This window comes from Onychostoma macrolepis, chromosome 06 (assembly GCF_012432095.1).
Source record: "Onychostoma macrolepis isolate SWU-2019 chromosome 06, ASM1243209v1, whole genome shotgun sequence".
NCBI lineage: Eukaryota > Metazoa > Chordata > Actinopteri > Cypriniformes > Cyprinidae > Onychostoma > Onychostoma macrolepis.
In genome coordinates, this window is record NC_081160.1 from 21,651,560 (window position 1) to 21,677,786 (window position 26,227).

The following is a 26,227-nucleotide window of genomic DNA, read 5'->3' on the forward strand; positions in this document are numbered from 1 at the left end:
GTAACCAGAACTGAAGGCAGAAAAGCTTGTTTGGTGATGAGAACCCACAGACATACCCTCTGTATTAGTGAGCTGTTGTCTAAGAGTATTGGCTGTGATGGCCAACATCCTCTGGATCCTCCAGAACAGAACCACATCATTACACTCAAGCTGAAACACAGAGAAATAAGTCAAACCATTAGCTAAACAGCTAACACAAAAATAAACAGCTATTAGTCTTTTTTTATTTAACTTTTCATTAGTTAATGGTTTATTTATGTTTAATATGTGGTTTGCCTTTATGAATAAATTCCCTGTTAATAAAGTATTGAATATGGACACCAATGGCAGTCATTCCACAGTTGAGAATATTTAAATGTTAAATAATATTTTTACTTTAAAATTCTTAATTTTATCTCTCTTTTTTTTTTATCTCCAAACAAAATCATATTTAAATAAATAAATGTATTCCCAGTAAACATATAATTATTCCCAAAAATGAAAACTTTGGAAGCTCTAATTATTTTTTTTTTTTTTTAGTAAATTTGACTAAAAAGGCTTCTTCTTTACCTCGGAGTCTACAAAGTGCCTCTGGTAGTAGTAGAAACCTCGTCGACAGAGGTTACAATGTAATAACGCCTTCTGCAGGAAATGACGTCGATAGAGTTGGTGCCACGTGTCCTTGATCTACAGAAAGATATCAGTTCAATTTAGTGAAAACCTGATGTGCAGATAGTTATGTTAGATATTCTCTCCAAGCTGTCTCACTTACCAGTACGGGGTCCACTTCCACTCCTCGGGACTCCAGGTTTTTGCGCACTGTGGTGACCTCATCATTGGCCAGGTAGGCTGTGTGATCCTCATGCAACTTCAACAGACGCTCCAGCTCATTTTTGGTCTCATTACGGATGTGCTAGAGTTGGGGAACAAAATTACGTAGACTTTCTTATCACTAGCACCTATATGTAGTAATACCACAAACGCTGACACCAAATATGGCTCCAAGATCATAAAAATGACCCCCCCCACCCAAAAAAATAAAAAAGAAAGAAAGAAAATTTATAGTGTTGTCTGTTCAACCTGCTCTGGTGTTCGATTTTTCCAGCTCAACCACCTCTGCTTCCAGTCTGGCCCCACCATATCTGCTATTACTGAGTCAGCTGCAACACAGGAAGATGAGTCACACACTCCATAGACTGATAGACAGGAAAAGCCTTTATGAGGGGTAGACATACTGTCTTTAAGACGAGACTGCAGTGTTTCCTCCATGAACTGAATAGCAGCATCCCACTGGGGCTTGTCTGTGATAGAACGATCCTCCAGAGCGTTGTGTTGAATCACTCTCTATACAGCACATACATAAGAAACATTTACCAACAACACTTAAGAAACCCCTGTGTGCTGAATTAGCAAGAATCTATTATTTCTGGTAATTATACATGTTATGTTATATTTACCAAGCTGTCCATGGCTCTTTCATTCCACTTGTGTCGTTTGATGCTTTCTTCCTTGACAGCTTCCTTCAGCTTATCAAAGATGTCATCCTGGTCTTTCCCTTTGTATTCTGCCATAAAGCGGGCAAACTCCTCCTGCAATGTTTCCCAAGCAACCTGAGTAGCAAAGAAAAGACGACTTTATTTTAAGGTGTCTTTGTTACATGTTACATATACTTACTATTATAATAACAATTAATTATGCATGATTACATGCAAGTAACCTTAATCCTAACCATATAATAAGTACATGTAGTTAATTAATATTACTCAGTACTTAAATGTATAATTACACTGTAACAAGGACACCTTAAAATAAAGTGTAACCAAGATTTCTATTTAAAATGAATACGGTTTGTTCAAAATGTCTATTTATTAAAGAATCCACACAAAAATATTAAGTAGCCTAACTGTTTTCAACATTGATAATAATAAGAAGAAATAATTCTGGAGCACCAAATTGTTGAAGGATGTACTGGAGTAAAGGCTGATGAAAATTCAGCTTTCCATCATATGGAATGGATTACATTTTATATATTACTACACTTTTTATGAATATTTTAAATAGTCATTATTTTTCACAATATCACAGTTTTTCTGTTTTCTGATCAAATAAATGCAGCTTTACTACACTTTTTACGAATATTTTAAATAGACATTATTTTTCATAATGTCACTGTTTTTCTGTTTTCTGATCAAATAAATACAGCTTTGGTGAACATAAGGGACTACTTATTTAGAAAATCCTACTCCTAACTTCATAATATAATATAATATACTTTTTTACCTGACAATTTGAGAAATTTAACTACCAACTATAAGCACAAAGAAATATCAGTGGTTCATCAGTGTTCATTACCTCCAGTGCTTTATGAGGAAGTTGTTTGTCAGTCCATTGCTTAAGTTTGATGTCTACAGTGGTGTTGAAAGTGCCTGAGTTCATGGTCTGAGCTGCAGGCAGGTAGATGTTCTCAATAACGTGTGTCGAGACCCTTTCCCAAAGCTTCTTCTGTAAGATGGACTCCCTAAAATGACATAAAATTATGTTTGTTAATTCTTTAAATATACATGACCGAGCTGCTATTAAAATGTAGGACAAGTACACAATAAACAATATTAATTACGTTGTTTTCAGTTCTCTCAACCATCAAATGAGAGAACACCAAAAATGTACTTCATAATTCTAAACAGTCGAGTGGAAAGTATTGGACTTGACATTAAGACAAAGATGAGAATATTCTGAGGGTGATGGTGAAGCTCATTTATCATAAAAGGAAACCGTATTTCATAGCTTCCTGTTTGCTTTGTTCTAGTGTGGTACATCAATACACACACATCTCCAATACCACCAAACTAGCGCTGCCCAGAGAAGCCACCCTCCAGCTATTCATCATGCCATTGATTTGAGAGGCTGATGGAGCACACTGGGCCCCCTACAAACATCTGATCTATTTCATTTAGCTTGCTCCTCTGGGTTTTAGGTTCATAACTCCAGGTATAGCTTGCAGCTTTGCATTCTGATGGTAGAGTCAGCCCTGAAGCCATGAGATGGAGATGTCGAGTTTAACATCCAAAAAACATTCAACATCCAGCCAACAAAGAGCTGAAGATTGAGAATGCCTCATCATTATTGGTTGTGCTGATAAACACAGATAGATAGATAAATATATATATGTCAGTAGTACCCATGGTTTTTGACCTTGGATGTGTCAGAATGCAAATCATATTTAACAAAAAAAAAAAATCAATATATAATAAACAATAAAGTGAAATGTATATACATAAATACTACTACAGAATCATACTAAATCATACTAGAGACGCAATTTGGAAGTTGGAAGTATCATCTTCATGTTTTTGTAAATTAGTAGTCAATTATGGAGTAGGCAAAACAAAATTAGTACAAAAAGTCATCCACACAGGACAAATTATATGTATATGTAATGTAAAAATATGCAATTAATACTGAATTTTATTTTATTTTTTAATAAATTGACAACTCAACAATTAATTTTGTAGTTAATGAAAACAGAAGTGCTTACCAGTGTTTTGGTGTAACTTGACTCAAGCTGATCACCTCATCCAAGATCTCATTTTTGGCCTTCTCATACAGCTCGTTCTATGAATGAGGAGCATGACATACATGGTATAAAACATGTCGTAAGAACTTATAAAGTAGATTCCAGGATTTTTTAAGTAATAAATAACTAATATTAGAAATAAATTATTAACTAATGTTGTTTTGATTATTTATCATACATAAATAAGAATACTAGAATGCTGACACTTAACAAGGAGTCAGGAGAAAAGGAGTCAAGGAGAAAGATCTAGAATAGTTTAATCAGGAGCCAGTCCTTACCCTGTCCAGCTCTCGTAAGCGAGGATAGTTGTTTTTCCACTCAGTCTCCAGGTTAAATCGGGATGCTGGTCAACAGGGAACATGAAGAAAAGTTCAATTTAGATTATTTTCATTAATATCCATAGATTTTTTTTTTTTTTTTAAATCTGGACAGTTTCAAAGGATACGCCATTTAGAATTTTTTTTTTTTTTTTTTAACTAACTTACAAATTTTTTTAATTCTGTCATTTACTCACCCTCATGTCAAACCTGTGTAGAAACAAAAGATATTTTGAAGAATTTTTGGTAACCAAACAGTTTCGTTCCCATTGACATCCATAGTATTTTATGACCAAACAACGAAAATCAATGAGAATGGAAACTCTTTTGTTACATTGTTCAAAATATTTTCATATTTTCCAGTTACACAGGATAAAGAAAGAGTTACAGGTTTGGAAGGACTTGAGAGTGAGTAAATGATGACAGAATTTTCATTTTTGGGTGGACTATCCATTTAATATACTAATTTTATAAACAGCAACTGTGAAATTTCAGTACCTCTAACAAACAGGTAAAAAGTGTTACAAAATTCATTACGAAAACTGCAGTAAGTACGTCAGATGTAGTTTAAACACAATCATTAGTAACTTGGCTATTAATCTCATACTTAAAAAAAAAAAAAAAAGATTTTCTATAAAACAACGTGTTCAAAGTTTGCATTGCCACCTATAATAAGAGTGAACTTTGACTAAAACTTTTCAGTGACAGCATCCCTATTCCTCAGACACTTCCCATCTCCCTCTGTCTAATTCCCCATACAGGGACACCAGATAGACTGCGCTGTGGCCATGATCAATGCACCTGGAGCCAGGCGTGCACTGTATCAGCAACCCCACGCTCCCCAGGGGCCCTGCGTCCCCAGCATACAAACGGGACGGGTGCCTCGCTCACACAATGGAGATGACGCTAATTGCTCTGGTTATCGGGCCGGCCCCAGTGCAGCCGTGGAGATCGATAGCCCACACAAAGGTTTGAGAAGCGTCCCGGGTCAGGCAATAAATCTAGAGGCAGAGCGTTAGCAGGGGTGGCCTGTTAATTGGCAGCGTGGAGATCTACAGAGTGCCCTGTGCAGAACGTCTGAGCTGAGGTGAGGTGTGACGGGAATCAGCACGCACAGAACAGGGAAACGGCTCTGCTGAGGTGGGTTTCAGAGTTAAGTGGCTGTCGAGCTGTTGGTTTGGATTCTATTAAGTTTTATTTACTAGGTCTCCTGAGAGCTGATGTGCACTCTGCTTCTCAAAATGCCCTTGAAAATCAGCATCTTATTAGGGGATAAAAATAGCAATGAATAGCCTAAAAGCACAGCCCATGTGCCTTTGTTATTAGAGTTTTCAGATATGTTGTAAAGCAGTAGTTATCAACCTTTTTGACTCCAAGGCTTCTCATTGTCCACAACAACAATTAAAGGCCCCATGACATTTTTCCAGTTATTTGTGAATTACTGAATAAGGATGGACCCATTTCACAGACTATGACAATGTACATTTTAGGGCTGGACCAGAATAGTTGATTATTCGAATATTCGTTCGGTGGGTTGGCATTCGATTTTCAATTTTGAGATTCGAATATTTTATTTATTTATTTTTTTCGAACACCTGGCATCCCCCTCATTCTCATTCACGCTTGAATATGAATGGCCCATAAGTGAATGTCATGAATGTCATGATTCAGTCCATCTGAAAGAGAAGACAAAAATGCCAAAAGGCCTCAGCTGTGTGGGAGCACTTTAAATTGAGTGAGGACAAGACAAAGGCAGTGTGCTAAATATATGCAATTTGAAACTGGCCTACCACAACAGCACATCAAGTTTATTAGTAGATTGTTAGTGTAAAAAAATGCGCTGCTTTTATCCGCCATGTTAATCAGTAATTTTACACATGATAAAAACGTGCACTTAATTAACTGTTCGTTAATTAAAATGTGTGATGCTGTTATTATTCTTTATTTATTACAGTTTGTTGAAGTTCGTTCATTTATTTTTCGTTCTTTTTTTATTTAAATAGCCAACCCTTTGCGGTGTAATTACTATTCTGCTAATTTCTGATTCGGGAGTGTTTTGTTTATTAGAAAAATGTTAGGCTACCTTATTAAAAGTATTGCTCTTAACAGACCTGTGTGTTTTGTATCACTAGTGCAATGTCCGTTCTCGGAGCATATAAGCCCTGCCCGTGTGAGGCGCGCCGCTTCCGGCTTGCGCTGTTCTGTAGTTTATTAAAAGTTTATTAATTCTGAACGTGTTGCGTGCCGATATTGCACCAAAATGCCACACTGCACTGATACAGCAACACACCCGCCACACGTGAAGTCGATTGGATGAACGGTTCTCAACATAATAAAAATGCAGACAGAAGGCCAGATATACAGAGATTCCTGCCTTTATTAGAGAGAAGAATATGTTCAGCCCCCTCCCTCTGAAGCTTCGAATATTCGGTGTTGATTACTACCGAAGCTTCGAAGTTCAAAAAATGGTATCCGGACCAGCCCTAGTACATTTATTAGCATCATAAATCCTAAAAAAGTTAAATCTTAGATTTTTATTTTTGCTTCTAAACATTTTGAACAATACGTTTTGTGAGTTTTCTAGGGTCCCCCTATTGGGCCCTCGGCTCCCTAGTTGTGAAACACTGTCCTAAAGGTTTGACACATAAGGTGGATGGCAAATGTTTCTTGAAAACACGAAAAAGATACATTTAGTCTGTTCCTTGCAAAGGGATATCATATGGCTTTACTTTAGATGATTTTAGGGGAAGAAGAATTATGATGCTTTAAAGCTATCTTTTTGCAGTTTACCACTCATTTATTATTATTCTTGTATTGAAAAACATAGCCTGGACATTCTGTTTAATTTTTTCTTTTGTGGTCCACGGGGGTGGGGGGTGTAAATAAATAAGGTTTGGATCAACATGTGGGTGAGTAGACAGAATGTACATTTTTGAGTGAACAATCCCTCTAAGATCTGTTAGATGGAGTCATCTCACCTTTGAAGGCATCTGCTTGTTGTTCTACTGACTCCCTGACCATCTTCCAGAAGCAGTCTGACACAGCAAGACTCAGGTTCTTTGTGGTCACCTGATGAGCTTTCAACATGCCATCCCTTTAGCAGGTTGGGAAAATATTGTACAATCAAAATATGTGACAGATTATAGAACAGGCGAGTTAGAAATATGCATTTGACTCCTACTTCAGCAGTCTGAGCTCTGAAAAAATTCCTCCTCATAGTCCTTGATGGAGTCTATGCTTTCATTAGAACTGCCTACAAAAGAATCATGGGATTGAATGATTTCAAGTGCACCAAATTTCAAATGTAAATGATTTCTAGAAAGATCTCATGCTTACCTCTGCCGGTTACTACAGCAAAGTAGCCCAAAGCCTTCATTGGGAATAACTTGCCTTCAACTATTTGCTGGATCTACAAATGGGGAAAAAATGAATAACTTGAAGCAAATAACATGAAGTAAACAAAGTAAAACATTCCAATGAATATCATCATCTGTACATAACTGCAGTCAATATTGCTTGTTTAGCGTGAGAGGACACAAAATGCCTCCCTCTAGTGGCTAAAACAGGAAGTAACACATTATCAAGAGTTTATGTAGTGAAATATCTAAAGATCTTACTCTGTTTGGACTAGCTAGGTTCTTTTCTGCTAGGTCAACCTTGGTAAGAACAAAGATGGTCCTTCTGCCCTGAGGGTCCATCTGACTGACCAGATCAGTGACTATACTACGCTCTGCGTCTACTGAGCCATCTGAAAGAGAGAAATAAACCGAGAGTTGGCAAAAGAAAACGCTAGTATTTAATGACAAATATTTCAATGGAAGAAAACTCACCCTGAATGCAGAGGATGATGGCATTTGGATTCTGCATGTAGGCTTTACTAATGCTAAAAATGGTTTCTTTTGTGTCAGTAGCCATGCCGGTTGTCACAGTCTGTATACAAATGAAACAGTCACTGACATCAAACATGTTCTGCATAGATGTATATGGTTATATTATGTGTAAAACTGTATGAAATGTGCACACAACTTACACTGATGACACCCGGCAAGTCAACGAGCACCATTCTCTGGATTCCTGGACCCTTTACGCTTAAAGAGATGGTCTAACACAGAATAAAAACGTGTGAATGATGAATATCAAAGTATTCGGGCAGATTCAAGTGCAAATGTTTTCATAAAAGCAGTGAAGAAAACAGGGGCTCACCTCAGGACTGACTGTCTGACCTTCCTTCACACTCTTCCTCATCCTGAGTTCGATCTCGTGCCTCAATGCTGCAAGCTAGAAACAAAAAGAAACATCAACTCAGTGACCTGACAGTCAAATATAGAGACTGACAAATTTGTACTACATAATTTGAGTTAAGAAACTTACATCCTCCTCTTTCCCGAGGTCGAACTCACGAGTGCTGTCTTTGAACATTGCTACATGGTGAGGGCCTTCACTCAATGTCACCTACAAATAAACACATCACAATTATTATAATATTTATTATATAATTATTGTTCATGTGTTGTTTAACTACTGTCTGATGGCAGTTTGATTAATTAACCTTGACAGGAGATCTGGTCATCATTTCTCCAGAGCCTCTGGGGAAGATCCTAGCTTGAGCTATCATCTCCAACACACTGGTCTTTCCTGCACTCTGGTCTCCAACTACCACCACCTAGTGAAGAGAAGACAGAAGCTGGTTATGTCTGAACCATTAAGAGGTGTTTCATATAACCACATATTACAGTGAAGGAAGAGGCAAAAAAAAAAAAAAAAAAAACATAGGCTTATTTAAAGCATCCACCTAAACAACATTAAACTTTCACAAAAGTATATAAAAAATGTAATGCGATCTAGGAAAACCAAACAAATGGTGAAATTTTATAGGATAAGCACGAATAGTGTACCTCGTAGTTTACATTTAGAAAAGCAAGTGCAGCGCAACTGTTCGCGCACCTGTGCATATAACAGACTGTCATCGGACTCCTCCTCTTTAGTAACTTCATCATCTGATCCTTCATCTCTGGATGTGAAATAGTCCATTATAACATTGTTTTAGGGCACTGACATCACCAAGATTGTGCAGACTGAGACGAGCAAGATCGTTTGAGTGAGCAGCTACTTCAGACTGTGTTGTTTTCTTGTGTTCCGCTATCTCACGATATTAAAAAAATAAATAAATAAAAAAACTTTGCGTTCCATAGTTTAGAGACAGGACTGGCGGGAAATGTGCATTGATACACCTTTATCATATACCGGTATGTTACGTGGTTTATTTTGATAGGTTGACACTTTTTGTGGTGTTAAGAGAAAGCACCTCCACAGCACGTTCTTAACATAAGACAAAGACACACTATTTTCTGCTTGCTGCAATAAATCGCAATTTTTCTGCACTAAACAAGTTAATTTTTCCAAGATATTTTCAGAGATAATAGACAAGATGTTATAGAATAATAATTTAATGAAAACCTAATTTTGACCAAAAATTCACATTCAACCTATTTTTCGAATTTCCTGAAAACGTGACATCCGACGGGTTTTCCCAGATCGCATCACAAATGGAAATAACAGAAACGGAAAAGAATAATAATACTGACTCTTGGTAGATGATCTTGAGTATTGTAGTTGGAATCATAATCTGAGAGAATGTCCAGGACCTCAGAGTACAAATCAATCAAAGACTTCTGCACAATAGGAAAAACAGGAGAAATGCATCAATAAAACCCTGTGATCTCTTCTTTATGTACAGCAATGAAAAAGCCAACCATTCTTTAAAAAAAAAAAAAAAAAGTGGTTTATTGCATGCATCATTTCTATGCATAATTGAAGAATGTTCAAATCTGACCTTGACTTTTCTTTGGTGAATACCCTTGTCATCCTTCTGCAACACCACTTTCCTCAGTTCCTTATTCTCCTTTTCCAGACGCTCCAGCATCCGTTGGTATTTTAACTGTATAAGCATGAGGGAAATAGATGATAAAATGTGTATAAATTGATTATGATAACTGAAAAGGCTACAAGGATAAGTATGGGAAAACCAAAGCTTAAAATCAGAAACACATAGCTGTTAATACCTGTGTTCGAAGAAGTTCTTCCTGAAGCTGGTCAACTTTTTCTTTATCAGATGACTGAAAACACAAGAAACAATGTAGCACACTATGACCATGTTATTTCTTTTCAGGACAGCTGATGATCTTCCTAATATCCCCCTGTAAGAGCCATTGCACAAACAATCCACAACTCGTGCACTGAATTCCAGCAGGCATCCCAGCAGAGGAAAGGCAAGTTAATGCAAAGAGAAGAAATTTCCCTTCCAGATTTTTTCAAGCATTTAATTAATCATTTATTCTTAATACAAATCACCACACTTCAAAAAATTATTTGTAAAGGATGCATCAAGAGCACTGAATCATTTCTTGGCCTGCACCTGCAATGCAATTGTTGAGTACCAAATCACAGAAAAGCAGTGAATGATTTGAGGAGAGAAGGACACAAAGGAAAACATCAAACACACAAACAGACATCTACATAAAAAGCAAGGGAGTGTGATTTGAAATGGTCTTTGTTTATTGCTAAATAAAATGTCTTTTGCCTATGTGCAGATGCAATTAGTTGTGGTGTTAGGCAGGTTATTTTTGCTGGCTAACAGCTGGAGCAAAGTGCATTGCACTCCATGTGGCAGGACAGCACACCACTCCATGCAGTGAATATTAACTGTGTACGTGGAACTGTGTAAATAAATGGGTTTGCATGAGCGTTGCAGAATGGATCGAGTTTGGGCTTAGCGCAAAAATTGTGAATAAGTTTCACTTATTCTGCTAGCAATAGGTGGAATGCAAATAAGATGTTTTTACTTTCACATAAGAAAATGTTTAGAGCAGGGGTCTTTTGAAAGCTGCTTGAATAAAACGAAGCATCTTACTCTGTATTGTTTAAATGGATAATAAATTGTTTCAAAGTCACGCAGAGTTTGATTGTTGAAAATCGAAAGAATTTAAAGTCTATGCCACATACCATGAGGTTCAAAAGTCTGAGACCACCCTAAAAATCTGTGATTCGGTCATTATAAGTTGTAGGAATTTGCAGAAATATAAACCAAGAAATATTTCATACATAAAGATTTTGCACTATTTCTAGGTCACCAATAAAATACGCAAATTTGTGATACTGATCATGTGAACCCATTTGTGCAAAAGATACGATTTCCTTCCTCTGAAGCTCACAAAATGCTCTTTGGAACATTAACAAATGGGGGACATTTTGCCACACTAAGGCCACATACACACTACAGCTAAAATCGGCTGTCAATTCTCCTTTTAGGGCATAATCCAGTTTTGTACACACACAATTCAGTAGTTTACGGGAGTGACAACTGCATTCCACATCCGAATTGACTCCAGAAAAATGCAGGTTGTGACAATGCAGTGTAAACAGCACTAAACTCAAGTTATCTTTTCTGTATGTGTCGTGCAAAAAATCACAGGGTACACTTTGACTCATTAGTGCTGCCAGATCTTGCTAGAAAAAACAACAAATGAGAGTAAGCACATAATTAACTCAAATCCAAATGTTTTATCTTAAAAGAAGCCACATACCAAAATATAGCAATCTGAACCTGCCTACTTAACTCCATCAACTGGATCGCTTTATGAGCCGAGCCCAAAACAACAAGTCCAAAGACTCTTAATAAGCTTTGCTTATTGTAAGTGGACATGGCAACTCTTAATGAGTGAGCTCTGCGAAGCAGTCTTTAATACATAAAACACGATGGCTCTGCCGACATTGGTTTAGTTAAAATAGGCAAACCAAACATAACGAGTCTTTGGTCACTGTAATACTTTTGTTAAAAATACCAGACACCAAACACACAAGATGAAAGAACATTGATTTGGTTACCATGATGTATCACAATTATCACAAAATGATAATTTAGGGGATTCATTACCGTATTTAAATGCTGTTGCCACTCCTGAAACTTGTGTAAATGGTCTAAGTTGTCACAACAGAAATAAATCCATTAAAAAAAAACAATTACAGGCTTTTCAGCAACATCTAAACAGTAAAATAATATTGAAATACCCTTTAGCTGAGAACAGTTTAATCTTTTTATAAAAATCTACCTATTGCAAAAGTACGATATAGCAATTTTAGTTTGGATGACAGAATTCAAAGTTATTCTAATTAAAGGCAGTTTTTATTTATATGTTCAACGAGAAAAACAGCCTTTGTGATGATTTCCCCCCGATCTGCCACAGTATCCCACGATTATCCCCAATTTTATCTAGTGGTCTCAGACTCTGGACCCCAAGCTATGGGATGGAATAAGATCACAGTGAAATTTGGAAAAATCACATAGCCATATAGATGCTCAGATCAAATTAATATACAAGTGTAGATTAAGCTCTTGCTTAGAGACATGATCATTCCGAAAGACGGCTACATTGGAGTTGCAACTCTTGGATGGGTGGAGCTACTCATCTGGTTTGTAACTAGAGTATATTAAAGCTGTAGTTCTCTCACATCAGTCGTTAATACCTCCACCATTCATATTTTTTATATTCAGCTAATAAGAATTTGGGAAAAAATTATTACTAGGTGTCAAATATTATATATATGCTTTCAAAGGCATAAAACAGCAACAAAAGAATGGTGTGGGGCAGTCAAAGACTGGCATGAGGGCCACAGCATCAGAGGGGTGGTGGGGGAGTGGACCTTCACCTTGCGTTTGGACTGCGAGGGGCTGGGGTTCGGGGCCGGGCTGGGACTGGGTTCACGCGGCGGAGGCGGAGCATTATTGGCTGCCGCCCGCCGCATCTCCTCCTCATGCTGCTGGATCTGCTGCTGAATGAGAATGAGCTCGCTGAGCAGCCCCTGCTGAGGGACGGCACAGTTACAGAGACGGGCAGTCAATCAACCTGCTTACCAATTAATAGGAGGACATAGCAGAGCTTTTGGGAAAGGTCTGCCTCAATTTAATATACTGCTCTTGGTAATACAGTAGTTTTGAATCTAACTCAGTTATGATGAACCTAAAATCTTGAAGAGCACAAGAGACAACCATAAGGGTTCTCTAAGCAAAAGGCAGGGGGAAGATTTGAACTGCGAAGATCAGAGGGAATTACAAATATTTATTCACACTAATAATGTTGAATCACATACAAGACCTGCACTCACAGTCAGTATTGTCAAGCTGCTATAACTGCAGTAAAGGCAATTCTAATAGTTTTTAATAGATGAACTAAGATCACATAAAACTACTGCTATTAACGAAAGCGGGCATTTGAGGTACAATGAGCGATTTAGTTGCAGAGCAGTGCAAAGCCTGAAGCTGGAGAGAGCAAATATTACAAGACAGGTCTTTCAAAAACATGCTGCTTCTGTACATTGGTATTAATTTGATTTCATAATTTACGCACATTATATCAAACCATGATGCATTTATGATTCTTTGATGAACAGAAAGTTGAAAAGTAGAGTATTTATTTGAAATTGGAATATTTTGTAACATTATAAACATCTTTACTGTCATGTATAATCAATGTAATGCGTCCTTGCTGAATAGAAGTTTAAATTCCTTTTAAAAAAAACAGAGCTGGGTAGATTACTTACAAATTGTAATCCGTTACTGATTCCAGATTACATGACAAAAATTGTAGTCAGTAACGTAATCCCTTACATTACACATTTTAGGTAATATAATCAGATTACTTTTAGATTACTTTTGATTTAATTCGTTTATCACATTGTTTTAAATAGCATTATTTTGTACCATAATGATGTAAAAAAATGCAAAGAGTAAGAAAACTTGTTCCATTCATTGTAATTTACAACATGAAGTGCATTAAACATTATATTACATCAAGGTTTCCCAAACTAGGGTTCGTAAAGGAACTGCAGGGGGGTTGTGAGTTTAATGAAAAGCTGACAATTAATTAAATCATAAAAAATAAAAACAAACTCTTCACTCGGCGGCCATATTTGCAATGCCTCCGGGCAGCTCATACAAGACCAATCTTAATGAATGGGGGAATCCTGAAATCTCAAAAACTGCTCGCTGAACTCACAATTAAATTACATATGTCAAATCAGCAACAAAAATCTGAAATTAATTGCCCCATGAATGTTGTTTCTTATGCTCAAATAGTGTTTAAAAAGCTTATTTTTCATGCTATGTGCATGCAGAGTTATAACATGCTTATACTGCGCATGTGCATCTAGTCAGGTTTCTATGGGAAATTTGGCTCTTTCATTTAGATGGTGGGACTATTCCTCCACATTGCGCGTTGCAGTTTCTCCCATTCATAAGTATAGGAGTGAACAGTCTTTGTATTTCTATAGTCTTTGTTTTAAATAAAACACTTACTAAAAAAGATGAAATATTTTTATTTACCTGCATGCCATGTGATCATTACTCAACATCAGAGAAACCGTGAGCATGCAAATGTGATACTTAATTACTGAAATATTTATTTTAAAATCTCAGGGGTACTTAAAGCAAATATATTTGGTAAATAAGTTTTAGATGACAAAGTTTTGGAATGCCTGCATTACATGTAACTACGAAATAACGTGAATATGTGCATTTTGATTAGTTATAATTAATAATACAAGGTTAAAAAAAACCTACAGAGTAATAATTCAAAGAAAAATGAATGTGTTCATCAATAGTTGATGCAATGCTGAAACCCTTCTTAAACCTGAAATGATTTTTGTAAATCCAGCAGTCAAATGCTGTCGACACCTGACTAATGACTGATCTTCATGTGAATGTCCACAAAACTGGACTATATATACATATATAATATGTATATAATCAGTAGGCTATTTTAGAAAGGAAAATTTAAAAGATGAAAAGGAGAAATTAGGCAGAATCAATGAATTATGAATAATTTATAGCTATTGTGTGTGAATAATATGTAATCATGTAATCCGTAAAAAAGTAACTGTAGTCTGATTACGAGTATTTTAAAATGTAACTTACTCTAATTACAAGTACTTCATTTTTGGAATCTGATTACGTAATCCAGATTACATGTAATCAGTTACTACCCAGCTCTGTGTACATGCTTAGACTGTTATCATTATTGCTAAAACCTTTTATGTTAAAAACATTTTATGGTCTATATCTTCATTTATGCTAATATAATATAATGTAATATAATAATATATGCTAATAAATTTGCAAATATGAAAAACTTCAACTAGTGCTACTTTAAACTGAAAAGTGTTTAGTTTTCCTGCAGATGATGAGGGATTTATGAGTGAGGAAACAGAAAATGAGGGGGGAAAACAACAAAAAACAAAACTGACATCAAACATTAAAATATCAAGGAGTTAATTGCTCTCAGAGAAGCACTATTTTTAGAGAAAGTGTAATGATCATGACAGACAAACACGTAGCTGAAAAGACAGAAATTAATCTCCTGCAACATGAGTTTTTAATGCAGTTGCAGGACAAAATATGTGAACCTACTGCTGGGATACAGACATATCTCTAATAGCCTTGATGCTCATCTGTCATTGGTTCATCATGTAAAAGGAGAAAAAGAGACACCTGCCCTACAGTGTACACTGAGAGAGACATTCCTTTCAAATAACACAAATACATCCAAAAGAGGCAAAATATCAATAGCAAAGTGCAGACTACAGAACTGCTCAAAAATAATAATAAACAACAAAAAACACACACACACTACACTACACTATATGAACAACATTTTCTGCTCCAGTATGACAGTCCACATACATTTTGGCCATGCGTATGTTCATTTGTTATGGTGGAGGCAGCTTAAAAAAGCAGCTTCACTTCAGCATTAGCCAGTTGCAACAAGCTACTAAAACAGTGTCCGTATTTAATAGGACTACAAAAGTGCACAATAGCCATTGACCAATGGTGTCTGTGTCTTGCAGTAACTTTTCAAAACAAATGGCAAATGCACAGCGGTTAGCAACTTAGTTAATGCTGAAAAAAGCCCAAGCAACACAGCTAAGCAGAAAAAAGCAGGTAAAGAAACTTAAGCTGTTTCAATTATTATACAGAGTCATTTACCTTCTTAAACTGTTTATCGCTGCTGTCAGACATGGCTGCAGATGTTGGTGGGATATCTGTTGCTCTCAGGGTTGATTCACCCGTGGTTTCTGGGGAAGAACAAAAAAACATGCAATTGCAAATTGTTTTTCCCCTTCTTGAAATACACATTTAGCATTTAGATTTTACACATTTAGAAAAAAAGAATTTCATGTCAAGTGACAATAAAAATTTGCATGCAAAAGCGTATTATTAGCTTGCATTTTAAAGTAATTACATTATGTCACCATATCCCAAAGAGACTCAAAGGTTTGAAAAGTAATTAGCGCAAATGTGCTTGATAAATAGTTTGTATATATAGGCACACTTTTAGAAGACCATATAATAGAACAGAATATCATACTTTTATAGTGTGGTGATAAGAAAATATGTGCAATTTGTTATAGAAAACATGAACATTATATAAAATGCAGGTCTAAACAATCACTCCGTCTAAGATGCTACGAAGAAAATCAGATTAGATATTCAGTAATTGTACTTTTCAAAACTCTTGAGCTACAAGAACTTCAAACATATAGGATAAATTAGTCATGACGATGGAAAGAGAGAGAAACACAGGGAACGGCCCACAAAATCTTAAGAGAAGAGAAGGTGAAGTCAAGGGACCAAGTGGCAAGACAATTAAAATCAGTGAAATCACACATTTACAGATGCTGTTAGTGTCTGGAACTGCATCTGTAACTGACCCATGTTAATTGAATGCTTTAGCATCCAATTTAATCTTGGCTAAATTATAATAAGTCAAACTAATTAGCACTTGAGTCTTTGTAATCTAAACTAAATATACACTAGAATTAAAAAGTTTGTGGTCCGTAAGATTTTTTTTTTTCTTAATACCTTTAATCAGCAAAGATGTATTAAATTGATCATAAGTGACAGTAGGCACATTTACATTGTTACAAAAAAAAATGTCCTTTGAACTTTTTATTAATCAAAAAATAACAAATATTAAGCAGCACAATCGTTTTCAACTGTGATAAGAGAATGTTTCTTGGGCACCAAATTAGCATATCATAATGATTTATGAAGGATTACATGACAATGAAAACTTACCGACCCCAAACTTTTGAAAGCTAATGTAAACAGCAACGCACACTGTAACGCAACTGCAACAGCAGGCTCAATTTATGTTTTCAAATTGACTTTCTGTGACAAAGTAGCAGCGAACTAATAACATTATTATGATATTTTAGAGATTATTTCCTTTGATAAGGGGTTTTGCTGGTCCATCCTTAGAGGCGCACACCCCATCAACTTAAATCCATTTTACGTCAGTGCAGCAGCGCAGGAGGAATCGGGGCACGCCAAGTGAGGCGTTTACACACCTAATAACAGACGCAGACCAGAAGCTCCATTGACTTCACTACCCAAACCTGCGAAGAACGTGAAGGGAGGGAGAGGAGGAGGGAGGAACAAGAGGAACAAATGAAATGAAAATAAAATAAAGTCTGTAGAAAAAAGTGTGAAGAGCTCATTCCATTGCACACTGGATTGGGTTTCTAACAGAAGAGCAGTGTCAGCACTGTGTATGCTGAAAAATATGTTAATGCAAACAAATGACTTCAACTGATGTTAATAATCTTAACATTATCATTAGGAAGATGCTGATTATGCATATATGAAAGTGATTATAAGCAGTGCACAGATGTTTTAAAACAGAATATACAGAATATTCTAATTCATTCAGGTGACAGAAATCACAAGACCCCAAGGTTAGATTTAGTACCTTTCAGCTTTAAAAATCTTAACATTCACACACACACATTCACATAAACTGACATTTATGAAAAATAACATTGCAGTGCATTAAGTTTTGCACATCAAACTAAAGAGAAAAACAGACACACACTGACTTTAAACTGAATACATAAAGAGAGAGTTTGGTTATATGGCCCCAAAATGTTTTTGTTTTTTTATTGAAAAATTTACAAAACCATTCAAAAGTTTAAGGTCGGTAAAATTTGTTCATGTTTTTGGAAAAAAAACTCCCTTATTCTCACCAAGGCTAAACAGCAAAAAAAAAAAAATGCTGCAAAATATTATTACAATTTAAAATAAACTATGATATGAAAACTATTATACATTTTTTCAGGATTTTTTGATAAATAAAAAAGCTTGTAATTGTAACATTATAAATGCCTTTAATTACACTTTTGATCAATTTAATGCAACTTCGCTGAATAAAAGCATTAATTTCTTTTTTCTTTTCTTTTTTTCTTTTTACTGACCAAAACCGTTTGAACAGCAATATATATTTTTAATGAATCATTACATTTTTATTTAACAGAATTGTTACTCTGTATTCAATTTGTGTCCATCATGAGGTGCGTTTAAAGGACATTGCTTACCACTGGAGAGGAGGCTCTTCAGGAAGGTGAAGTTCTCTCCGATCTTTTCCATATCAGGTAATAGTTTGGCTATCTCTTCTAATTCAGGCAAAGCGCTGGCTAGCTTGTCTTTATTCGGGGACACAGAAATAACATTAACAGCATACAATCAGAAAGTCAACACCACCAAATAATTTGCAACTGCAGAATATGCATATGTTAAACAGGTTTGATCAGAATATGATTCTACAAATTACTTACCTAAATCAATACTTTCACTCAGCTCCCAAACAAAGTCTGGCACAATCCATGTGTACTGGCTCATATCAGGAAACATATCTTTCCATTCATCGTAAGTCTGGAAGCAAACATAACAGACAGGCTACATTTACTAGTGATTCACTACTAAATATTTTACCTGATTTACAGTCAATAGTATTTTTTCTGTTTTGATGGCTGATACTATAAAAAAATCAGACAAATAGCAAATTCAGAGTACTAAAATTCAGATTTAACCTTATTGTGGACTCTGAATTTGCAAGTAAAATGACCTTGAGTCAGTCATTTCATATGCACAACGCATCCAAACATACCTTTTTTGCTGTGTATCCACCTCCAACTGCTGAGCCCAGCAAGATGTACCTCAGTTTCAGCAGTCTGGCAGCAAGACGGGCCACCCAGAAGGACCGGTGCTGTTGATAGCCGTGGCCTCCTGATCGGGATTTGGGAGGACGCATGGGGAGCCTGGAGAGAGATGTGTAATGGCGGGCAGCTGAGCAGTGAGGTGGTCTTTGTGGATTGTTGTTAGCAGAGTAGCGGTGATGGATGGCACGGGAGAGCGGGTGCAGTTTCTGCAGCGGAATTCTGAACTTCACCCCCATTCTGGAGGGAAGCAGATTCTTGCAGGCAACGCTGAGGAGAGAAGGACAATGTGATCACACATTTACACATTTCTGAGTCACAGATAACATATATAATAATACTTGAAGAATGTAGCCTCTATTGTTGAAATGCATGGCTCAAGAGTACAGATGACTCGGTGGCCTGGAGCTCATTTGATAGCGTTTTGAGCTAGTACAGAAAACTCACAGAAATCAATCGTTTACTATCAAAAGGGTGTCAATTTGTAGATGTTATAAATTAGCATTATGAGTTTTTGTAAATAAACACTTGAAAATAAATATTTAATGAAAACTATGTATCTATTTGTGACACTATTTAAAATAGCAAAAATATTGCCAGGTCTCCTGCTTTCTGTCAGACACGCTGCATGCAAAACCACAGCATGTATGACAAATAAAGTCCCAATGTTGACAACTGTAACACATTTTAAGCCTTGCAAAGTTAAAAATGATTTTTTTTTTAAACTGTGAGAATGACTTGCGATTGCTAGAGTTAGAACAAAAGTAGTTCACGTGGTATGACGTTGTTTACGAATACAAGAGTGAATGTACAGCTGTTATGGAGTAACATCATACAGAGTTTTCTGTAAATAAAACAATGTAAACATGTAATGAAAAAATATCAATCTATTTCTGACATATAAGGATATAAAACATACTATTAAAAGCTATTTAAAAATCAGAAAATGTTGGCAGGTTTCTGACAGCCGCACGCTGCATGCAAAACCACATAACAGCATATGACACAAGGTCCCAGTTTTGACAGCTGTGTTAACAGACCACCAAATGCCTGAAAAAGTCATCTTAAGTGATTATAAATACATTTTTAAGCAAGAACGCGAATAAAAGAACTAGTTCGTGGTTCCTAAAGCAGTTTACCAATAGCTAGAGCGTTAAAATGGGGGAAAGAATAAGTCAAATTAGACAGCTATTAATACTATATTGATAAGAGCATTCATATGATATCAATGTAGAAATTTTGTTAAAAACTTAGTTGAGGCAAAAGTGATTTCAGTTGTGAAAAGTGGGTTGGTGTTTTGGGTGGCGTCTATATCATTCAGCAGTGTAACGTTATCTTGTCAGTGTCATTTACGAAACGATACCAGCTAACAGTAGTCATTAAGAACTAATCCTCACAGTTCACATGTATAAATATAGATTAGTGTATGTATATCGTTGATGTGATAAGCCATTTTATATTGATACATCAAATCACCCAGTCAACTGTATCTATCTGCGTTAAATTCATTAGCTGCTGCAAACGTGCTGCTTTACTTACCAGGTAACTACACTTCCGGCTCGTAACATCCTGCTATTAGCAAACTAATGGCAAATATAGGTGTCTATCAGATCGCTTTCCGATATAAAATTCAATTCATCTTTCCAAATGGGGCACTTAGGTTAGCTACGTGGCTAACAAGGGCATACAAGCAGGCGATCACCAGTGTCAAGCGCTGCTCGAGTGGAAAGTAGTTCCTGGTCCACAGCGTGACGTCATGTTGTCAAAATAAAAGTCAAAAAAACAAAGAGGCACAAGGACTTTTAACTGCGTCATTATACTGGTATATCAATCTATTTTTATAAAATGAAATTAAACTTTTCTCTTTTTTTCTGGCAGTAACCGTGTATTATTAATTTCTCTTTTTTTTAATTCACAAATGTCTTAACACTATGGCTATATTTGAAGTGTTTCTTGCTGAGATTTCCCATACTATAAAATATCTTAAACAAGAATTAGAATAACAAATACCTTAAGGGCTATGATTGTCTTATCTCTCTTACTAATTGAGGTGTACTTTTTTTACATGTTTGTATTTTAACTTTTCCTTTTTGTTTTATGATGCAATTCACTGCAGTGTAGTTTATTTGCAACTGAAAAGTGAAAACGAAACAAACAAAAAAACACTTTATTTATTTATTTGACTTATTTTCATTTATATATGCAATATAATATATATATATATATATATATATATATATATATATATATACAGTATATATTTTTTTTCTACAGTGAGCTCGGAAAAGATAAAACACCACCAAAACTCAATAATTTATAAATTACTTTACAATCTCACAAATAAAGTAGCTTTGAGTAGCAGTCAAATATTTGACTATAATATGATTTCATCACAGTAAACAGACATGGCATTTCCTAAATGTCTGCTCCTTAGTTTTAAATTAAGCATTATTTATTTATTTAAATCTTTGCCTATTAAGAGGGTAATGAAACCTACAAAGGTCAAAAATAAAGTAGGATATTACGAGACTCAATCAAGTCCAATTAGTAGGTATCAGGCAATACTTCTGAGATTACTTGGATAAGAATAAGATACAGTTCTATTCATGATTGCAGTACAAATATATTCCACTAGAGGGACAAATGTGACAATGTACAGCATGGATAGATGCTATTGACCGACAGGCTTTAACCTTTATATCTGTAACTTAAGATTTACCAAAATGACTTTAGAATTAAAATTTCGGTCATTCTCACTGATGAAGGTAAGCTGAAGAAGGAATATATTATTTTCTGTAATGAATGTCCCCTGTCAGGTGAACAAAGACTGCACTGAGTGTGTTATCTTCCTCTTTTCAGTGTCTTCAGTTGGCAAGGTCAAATTTTATTAAACTGGTGGTGCTCTTTGTTCTGGTTCTGGACTATGAATAGTGTATAGACAAGTTTTTCAGACCCATTGCAAGTGCTTATCATGTAACCTCTTTGGATGATGCCACAATATTGAAATATTATAGACTGCCTATTGGGCATGAAAGTGGAAAAGTTCACTCAGAAATTGCTGGTATATGAAGCACACACATATACATAGATTTTAGTTTATATTGTAGGCTTCTCATAGATATGTTGATTAGAATACAAGTTTGATTTGAAATTTCCAAAAATCAGATTTCAAAACAGTGTGCATGTTCAGTAGTCAAAAAAGTCTGCTACACTGTATCTAGGCGCTCTGGTTGACACATGATGTAAAATGTCAATTGAATGCACACTGCCATAGCAAGTTTAGATCAATCATAGCTCTTAGCTAGAACACGGGACATGATCAATTTGTGTTTGTGCTAGTAACGCAGTTATGAGACAGGAACAAGGCTGCTGTCTCCCTGTATACGTTCAGCCTAGAAAAATGTCAGGGTCTCTTCACTCAACTTTCAGTAAAACTGGGTTAAGGCCCTTCAAAACTCAGAAACTGATGCACACACTGAAAATATATTCATATTACATACTCCATTGCTCCTATGGTAGACGCCTTGAGGACAGTAGTTATCCTCATAAGACACTCTCCCTTTCTCCTCAGCATGGTAAACTGTGTCACAAGGTCTTCTAAGGCCTAATAAACACTCTCAGGCCATGTACACACAACAGCTAGCCTAAATCTAGTTCTGTACAGACAGAGCATAAACTACTAGTGTTGTTACTTGAAATTTCAGGATTGACTCCTGTATTCCATACAAAGAAAAGAGTTAATTCCCACATATAAATGCTGTTGTCATCAAAACCTCAGAGTGTATATGTGACCTCCTCCAGAGACAATTACTTATACTGCACATATGATTAAACACAACCAAGATCGGCTCCAATTTTAGAAACACTCTGTCCTTTTTGGACCTTAAGTTCATTATTCAGAGCTCTGTTTAGAAACCAAGAACAAATATTGTCCTCTCTGCTTTTTTTTAGATGGGTGAATATGGGACTAAGACTATTTTAGTGTAAGAAAACACCTGAAATAGAACCAAACAGAGGGGCCTTTATATGGTCAAATAAATCAGTTGCTTCATGCAAGTTTGTGCTAAAACTGGGAACAAGACTGTTTTAATAATATACAGTATTCATCCATGTTTAATTGCTCTTTTTGACAAGTAGTAGTTTTATTCGGTCACGCTCAACTTGTTATCCACATAAAACATGATTCATCAGCTTTAAACCCTTGAGAGTGTTATAATCTAAATTATGTGAATACCTGCATAGGATAGCAGGATACTAAGATTAAGATCCTTGAATAGCTAAAGAGATTGTCATTTAGATTTCTTTGATTAGAAGCCACTTGTGTTGGTGTATGTTAAGGACACCGTCCTCAAGGGTGGGGCTAGTCTAAAACCATTTACCCGAAGGTGAGAACAGGTCTTTCTGACACAATCACAGTACTTGCAAAACCTGAGAGAACACATATTGTATATTTTGAATTAACTTTATTGGATAAGGTGCTACAATGTTTTTTTTGTTTTGTTTTTGTTTTGTTTTTTCACATTATAGTACTTCTGTTAGAAACAGTCTACCGAAGAACATAATATTTACAGTAATTTCTTAGTATTGGGCTGATTTTAAATTAGGAAATTATCTTTAGTTCTTTTTTATACTGTACTTTTATTCGTATTATTCACACACACACACACACACACACACACACACATACACACATAAGTGTATACACTTAAATATGCATTTGTGTTCAAAGATTCTATCACTTCTTTTCTTTCGTTCTTTCTTTCTTTTTAGGAAATTAATATTTTTATTTAGCAATAATGCACTAAATTGTTACAGTAAAGACGTTTACATTGTTACAAAAAATATAGATTAAGCAGCACAACTGTTTTCAACATTGATAATAATTGAAAATGTTTCTTAAAGGTGCTGTATGTAGGATTGACTAGGTATTGCAGTCCAAATTCAAAATATTGGAGACGGTTTTTTTCACCCGGCCCCTCCTCCTCAGGCTTGACACACACGCAGGTTGCCAGATTAACGACACCAACAGAAACGAGCGCACATGACGATGAAAGAAATTAAATACACTGTGTTTCCCGCCAACTGGCAACCCGCAGTGCCGAAATACAATTGGGTAAACTGGCAGTGGGCGGGTTTCACAAACCATAACAAACACAGACATTCCGGGCCGGAATGCACATTTTCAACGGAGAATAACTGACTGTAGCATTGTTTTTCAGATAAACAAGTATGTTAACTTAGCATGTTTCTGCATATCTGCAAACATATTATGGTATTTTTATGCTTTAATAGTCAAAATCCTACATACAGCACCTTTAAGCACCAAATCAACATATTAGAATCATTTCTCAAGGATCATGTGACACTGAAGACTGGAGTATGGCTGCTTTTTAATAAAATGAATAAATTACAATTTAAAATATATTTAAATTGTAAAAATATTTCACAATATTACTCTCTCTCTGTGTGTGTGTGTGTGTGTGTGTGTGTGTGTGTGTGTGCTTGCTCTTTCACTCTATTTTTACTCAAATTAATAATTTTTTACCTTGTCCCAGAATTTTCCATCATAGCTATCATAAAAATATTAAACACTTTTGAATTTGTGTATATTTATACATAAAATGCTAGCAGTTAAAATGGCCTCTGCCTTAGACAAAGGAAAAAAAAACCATTATTTGACATGGTAGAAAATACACTGTGGTGGGAATTTTCTGTTTTTTTTTGTTTTGTTTTGTTTTTTCTGGAAAAAAGAAAGAATTTTCCTTTGTACAATGTTAGAATCCAAAGGTGCACTCATATGTGCATCTGTTTCAGTCATGACTAATGCAGGTAATATTTCTTTAGTGAGCAAAGGAATAAAATAAATAAATAGGCATATTGTGACCCAGAATTCACATAGTTCACACAACACCACCACCCTTCTGATTAAGGGCATGGATCAAACAGACATGGCCACACGTGTTGTGTATCATCAGTGTCTCTGGCCTCTCATACTGTACGCTCTGCTGCCCCAGAGTCCAGCAGTGGGAACAACTGGAGCAGGACAGTAGACGAGGCTTGGGGGTGGTTGCTGTGTGCCCCAGATTGCTTCTTCCTGAAGGGGAGGGGGTTTATCATATTCTAAAATGGGGTCAGCTGAAAATACATGGGCTACTGAACACGCAGCTGCAACATTTAGAATGTGAGGCTAATTTGTGAATGGCTAAATGTGGTGCATTTTGCAAATATATGGTGAAGCACACATAATCGGTTATGATTAATCCATATTTAGGAATCATTATGTATTAAAAGGATAGTTCACCCAAAAATAAAATGTTGTTGTTTACTCACCCTTGTTTTGTTCTAAACCTCTATGCATTTCTTCTGTGCAACACAAAAGATATTTTTTTTAAAAATCAATGAAAGTCAATGGGATCCAAAACTGTTCAAAATATCAAAATATCTTCAGTAACACTTTGGTTAAAGCCTTTATATATAATGCCTTATAAAAGTGTTTTAATGCAATGTAATGCACCTTATAATGCACTGTATGATATTACAAATCATTGTAACTGCAGTTGTTATAATAATAATAATAATACTTACAGTACCTTAGCTTTAGAAACGATAATGAACGATTAAAAACATAACAAACAAACAATTTCATATAACAAGGAATCTGCAAATATTACAATGCATTTCAACTTTGGTTACAATTATTTATGAAAAGATATAATACTTTATAACATACATTATATATATATATATATATACCTATATAATGATTTATAAAGGCTTCAACTGTTACCCAACTGATATTACTGCCCTAGTGGTTATACTACAAAGCATTTGTCATGATTAGAACAAAGTCTAGCCATTGCATTCGATAGATGCCATCTGTATTGATTGACAGTCTTACTTTACTCATTGTCAGACAGTATTGAAGCATAAATACATAATCACACTGACTCTCTAACACATACTGGTTCTCGCCTGCAGCAGTCCATAATTATCGACAGGTTTGATGTGCTCAGTGAGTGGAAAGTATGGGAGCATTGGAGTTGCACAGAGTGTGTGACCAACTCCCACCCTCCCTTCCACCCCCAGGCCCATTGCTCTGTAATGGAAAGATTAAAAGCAGAGCACCAACCCAAAAACACCATCCTCTCCCTCTCTCTCTCTCTCACTCTTATTGTCTATCTAGCTCGCCCTCTCCCTCCTATACTTCTCTCCCGCCTCTATACTATATTCTCCTCCCTCTCTCATGTTAAATAGATTACAGGGGATTCTCTTATTTAAAGACTTTGACAAAAGCTGTGTGTGCATATTTTTG

General features: G+C 35.7%; 1 protein-coding gene across 1 annotated transcript in view; it reads right to left on the reverse strand.

Annotated features, from left to right (window-relative positions):
* opa1 (OPA1 mitochondrial dynamin like GTPase) overlaps positions 1-20,667 on the reverse strand; it is a 36,112-nt gene extending 15,445 nt beyond the window's left edge. Inside the window, 29 exon segments of the mRNA XM_058778863.1 lie at positions 57-150; positions 550-666; positions 752-892; positions 1,060-1,139; positions 1,215-1,323; positions 1,437-1,589; positions 2,332-2,497; positions 3,515-3,591; positions 3,832-3,896; positions 6,849-6,964; positions 7,052-7,061; positions 7,064-7,123; positions 7,207-7,279; positions 7,488-7,618; positions 7,701-7,800; positions 7,901-7,972; positions 8,074-8,148; positions 8,242-8,322; positions 8,420-8,533; positions 9,456-9,542; positions 9,704-9,808; positions 9,933-9,986; positions 12,577-12,732; positions 15,908-15,996; positions 17,272-17,319; positions 18,295-18,402; positions 18,535-18,631; positions 18,867-19,185; positions 20,455-20,667. Coding sequence (XP_058634846.1) covers positions 57-150; positions 550-666; positions 752-892; positions 1,060-1,139; positions 1,215-1,323; positions 1,437-1,589; positions 2,332-2,497; positions 3,515-3,591; positions 3,832-3,896; positions 6,849-6,964; positions 7,052-7,061; positions 7,064-7,123; positions 7,207-7,279; positions 7,488-7,618; positions 7,701-7,800; positions 7,901-7,972; positions 8,074-8,148; positions 8,242-8,322; positions 8,420-8,533; positions 9,456-9,542; positions 9,704-9,808; positions 9,933-9,986; positions 12,577-12,732; positions 15,908-15,996; positions 17,272-17,319; positions 18,295-18,402; positions 18,535-18,631; positions 18,867-19,185; positions 20,455-20,483 — 2,926 coding nt within the window. The 5' untranslated portion in view covers positions 20,484-20,667.
* Between the last annotated feature and the right edge of the window lie 5,560 nt (positions 20,668-26,227).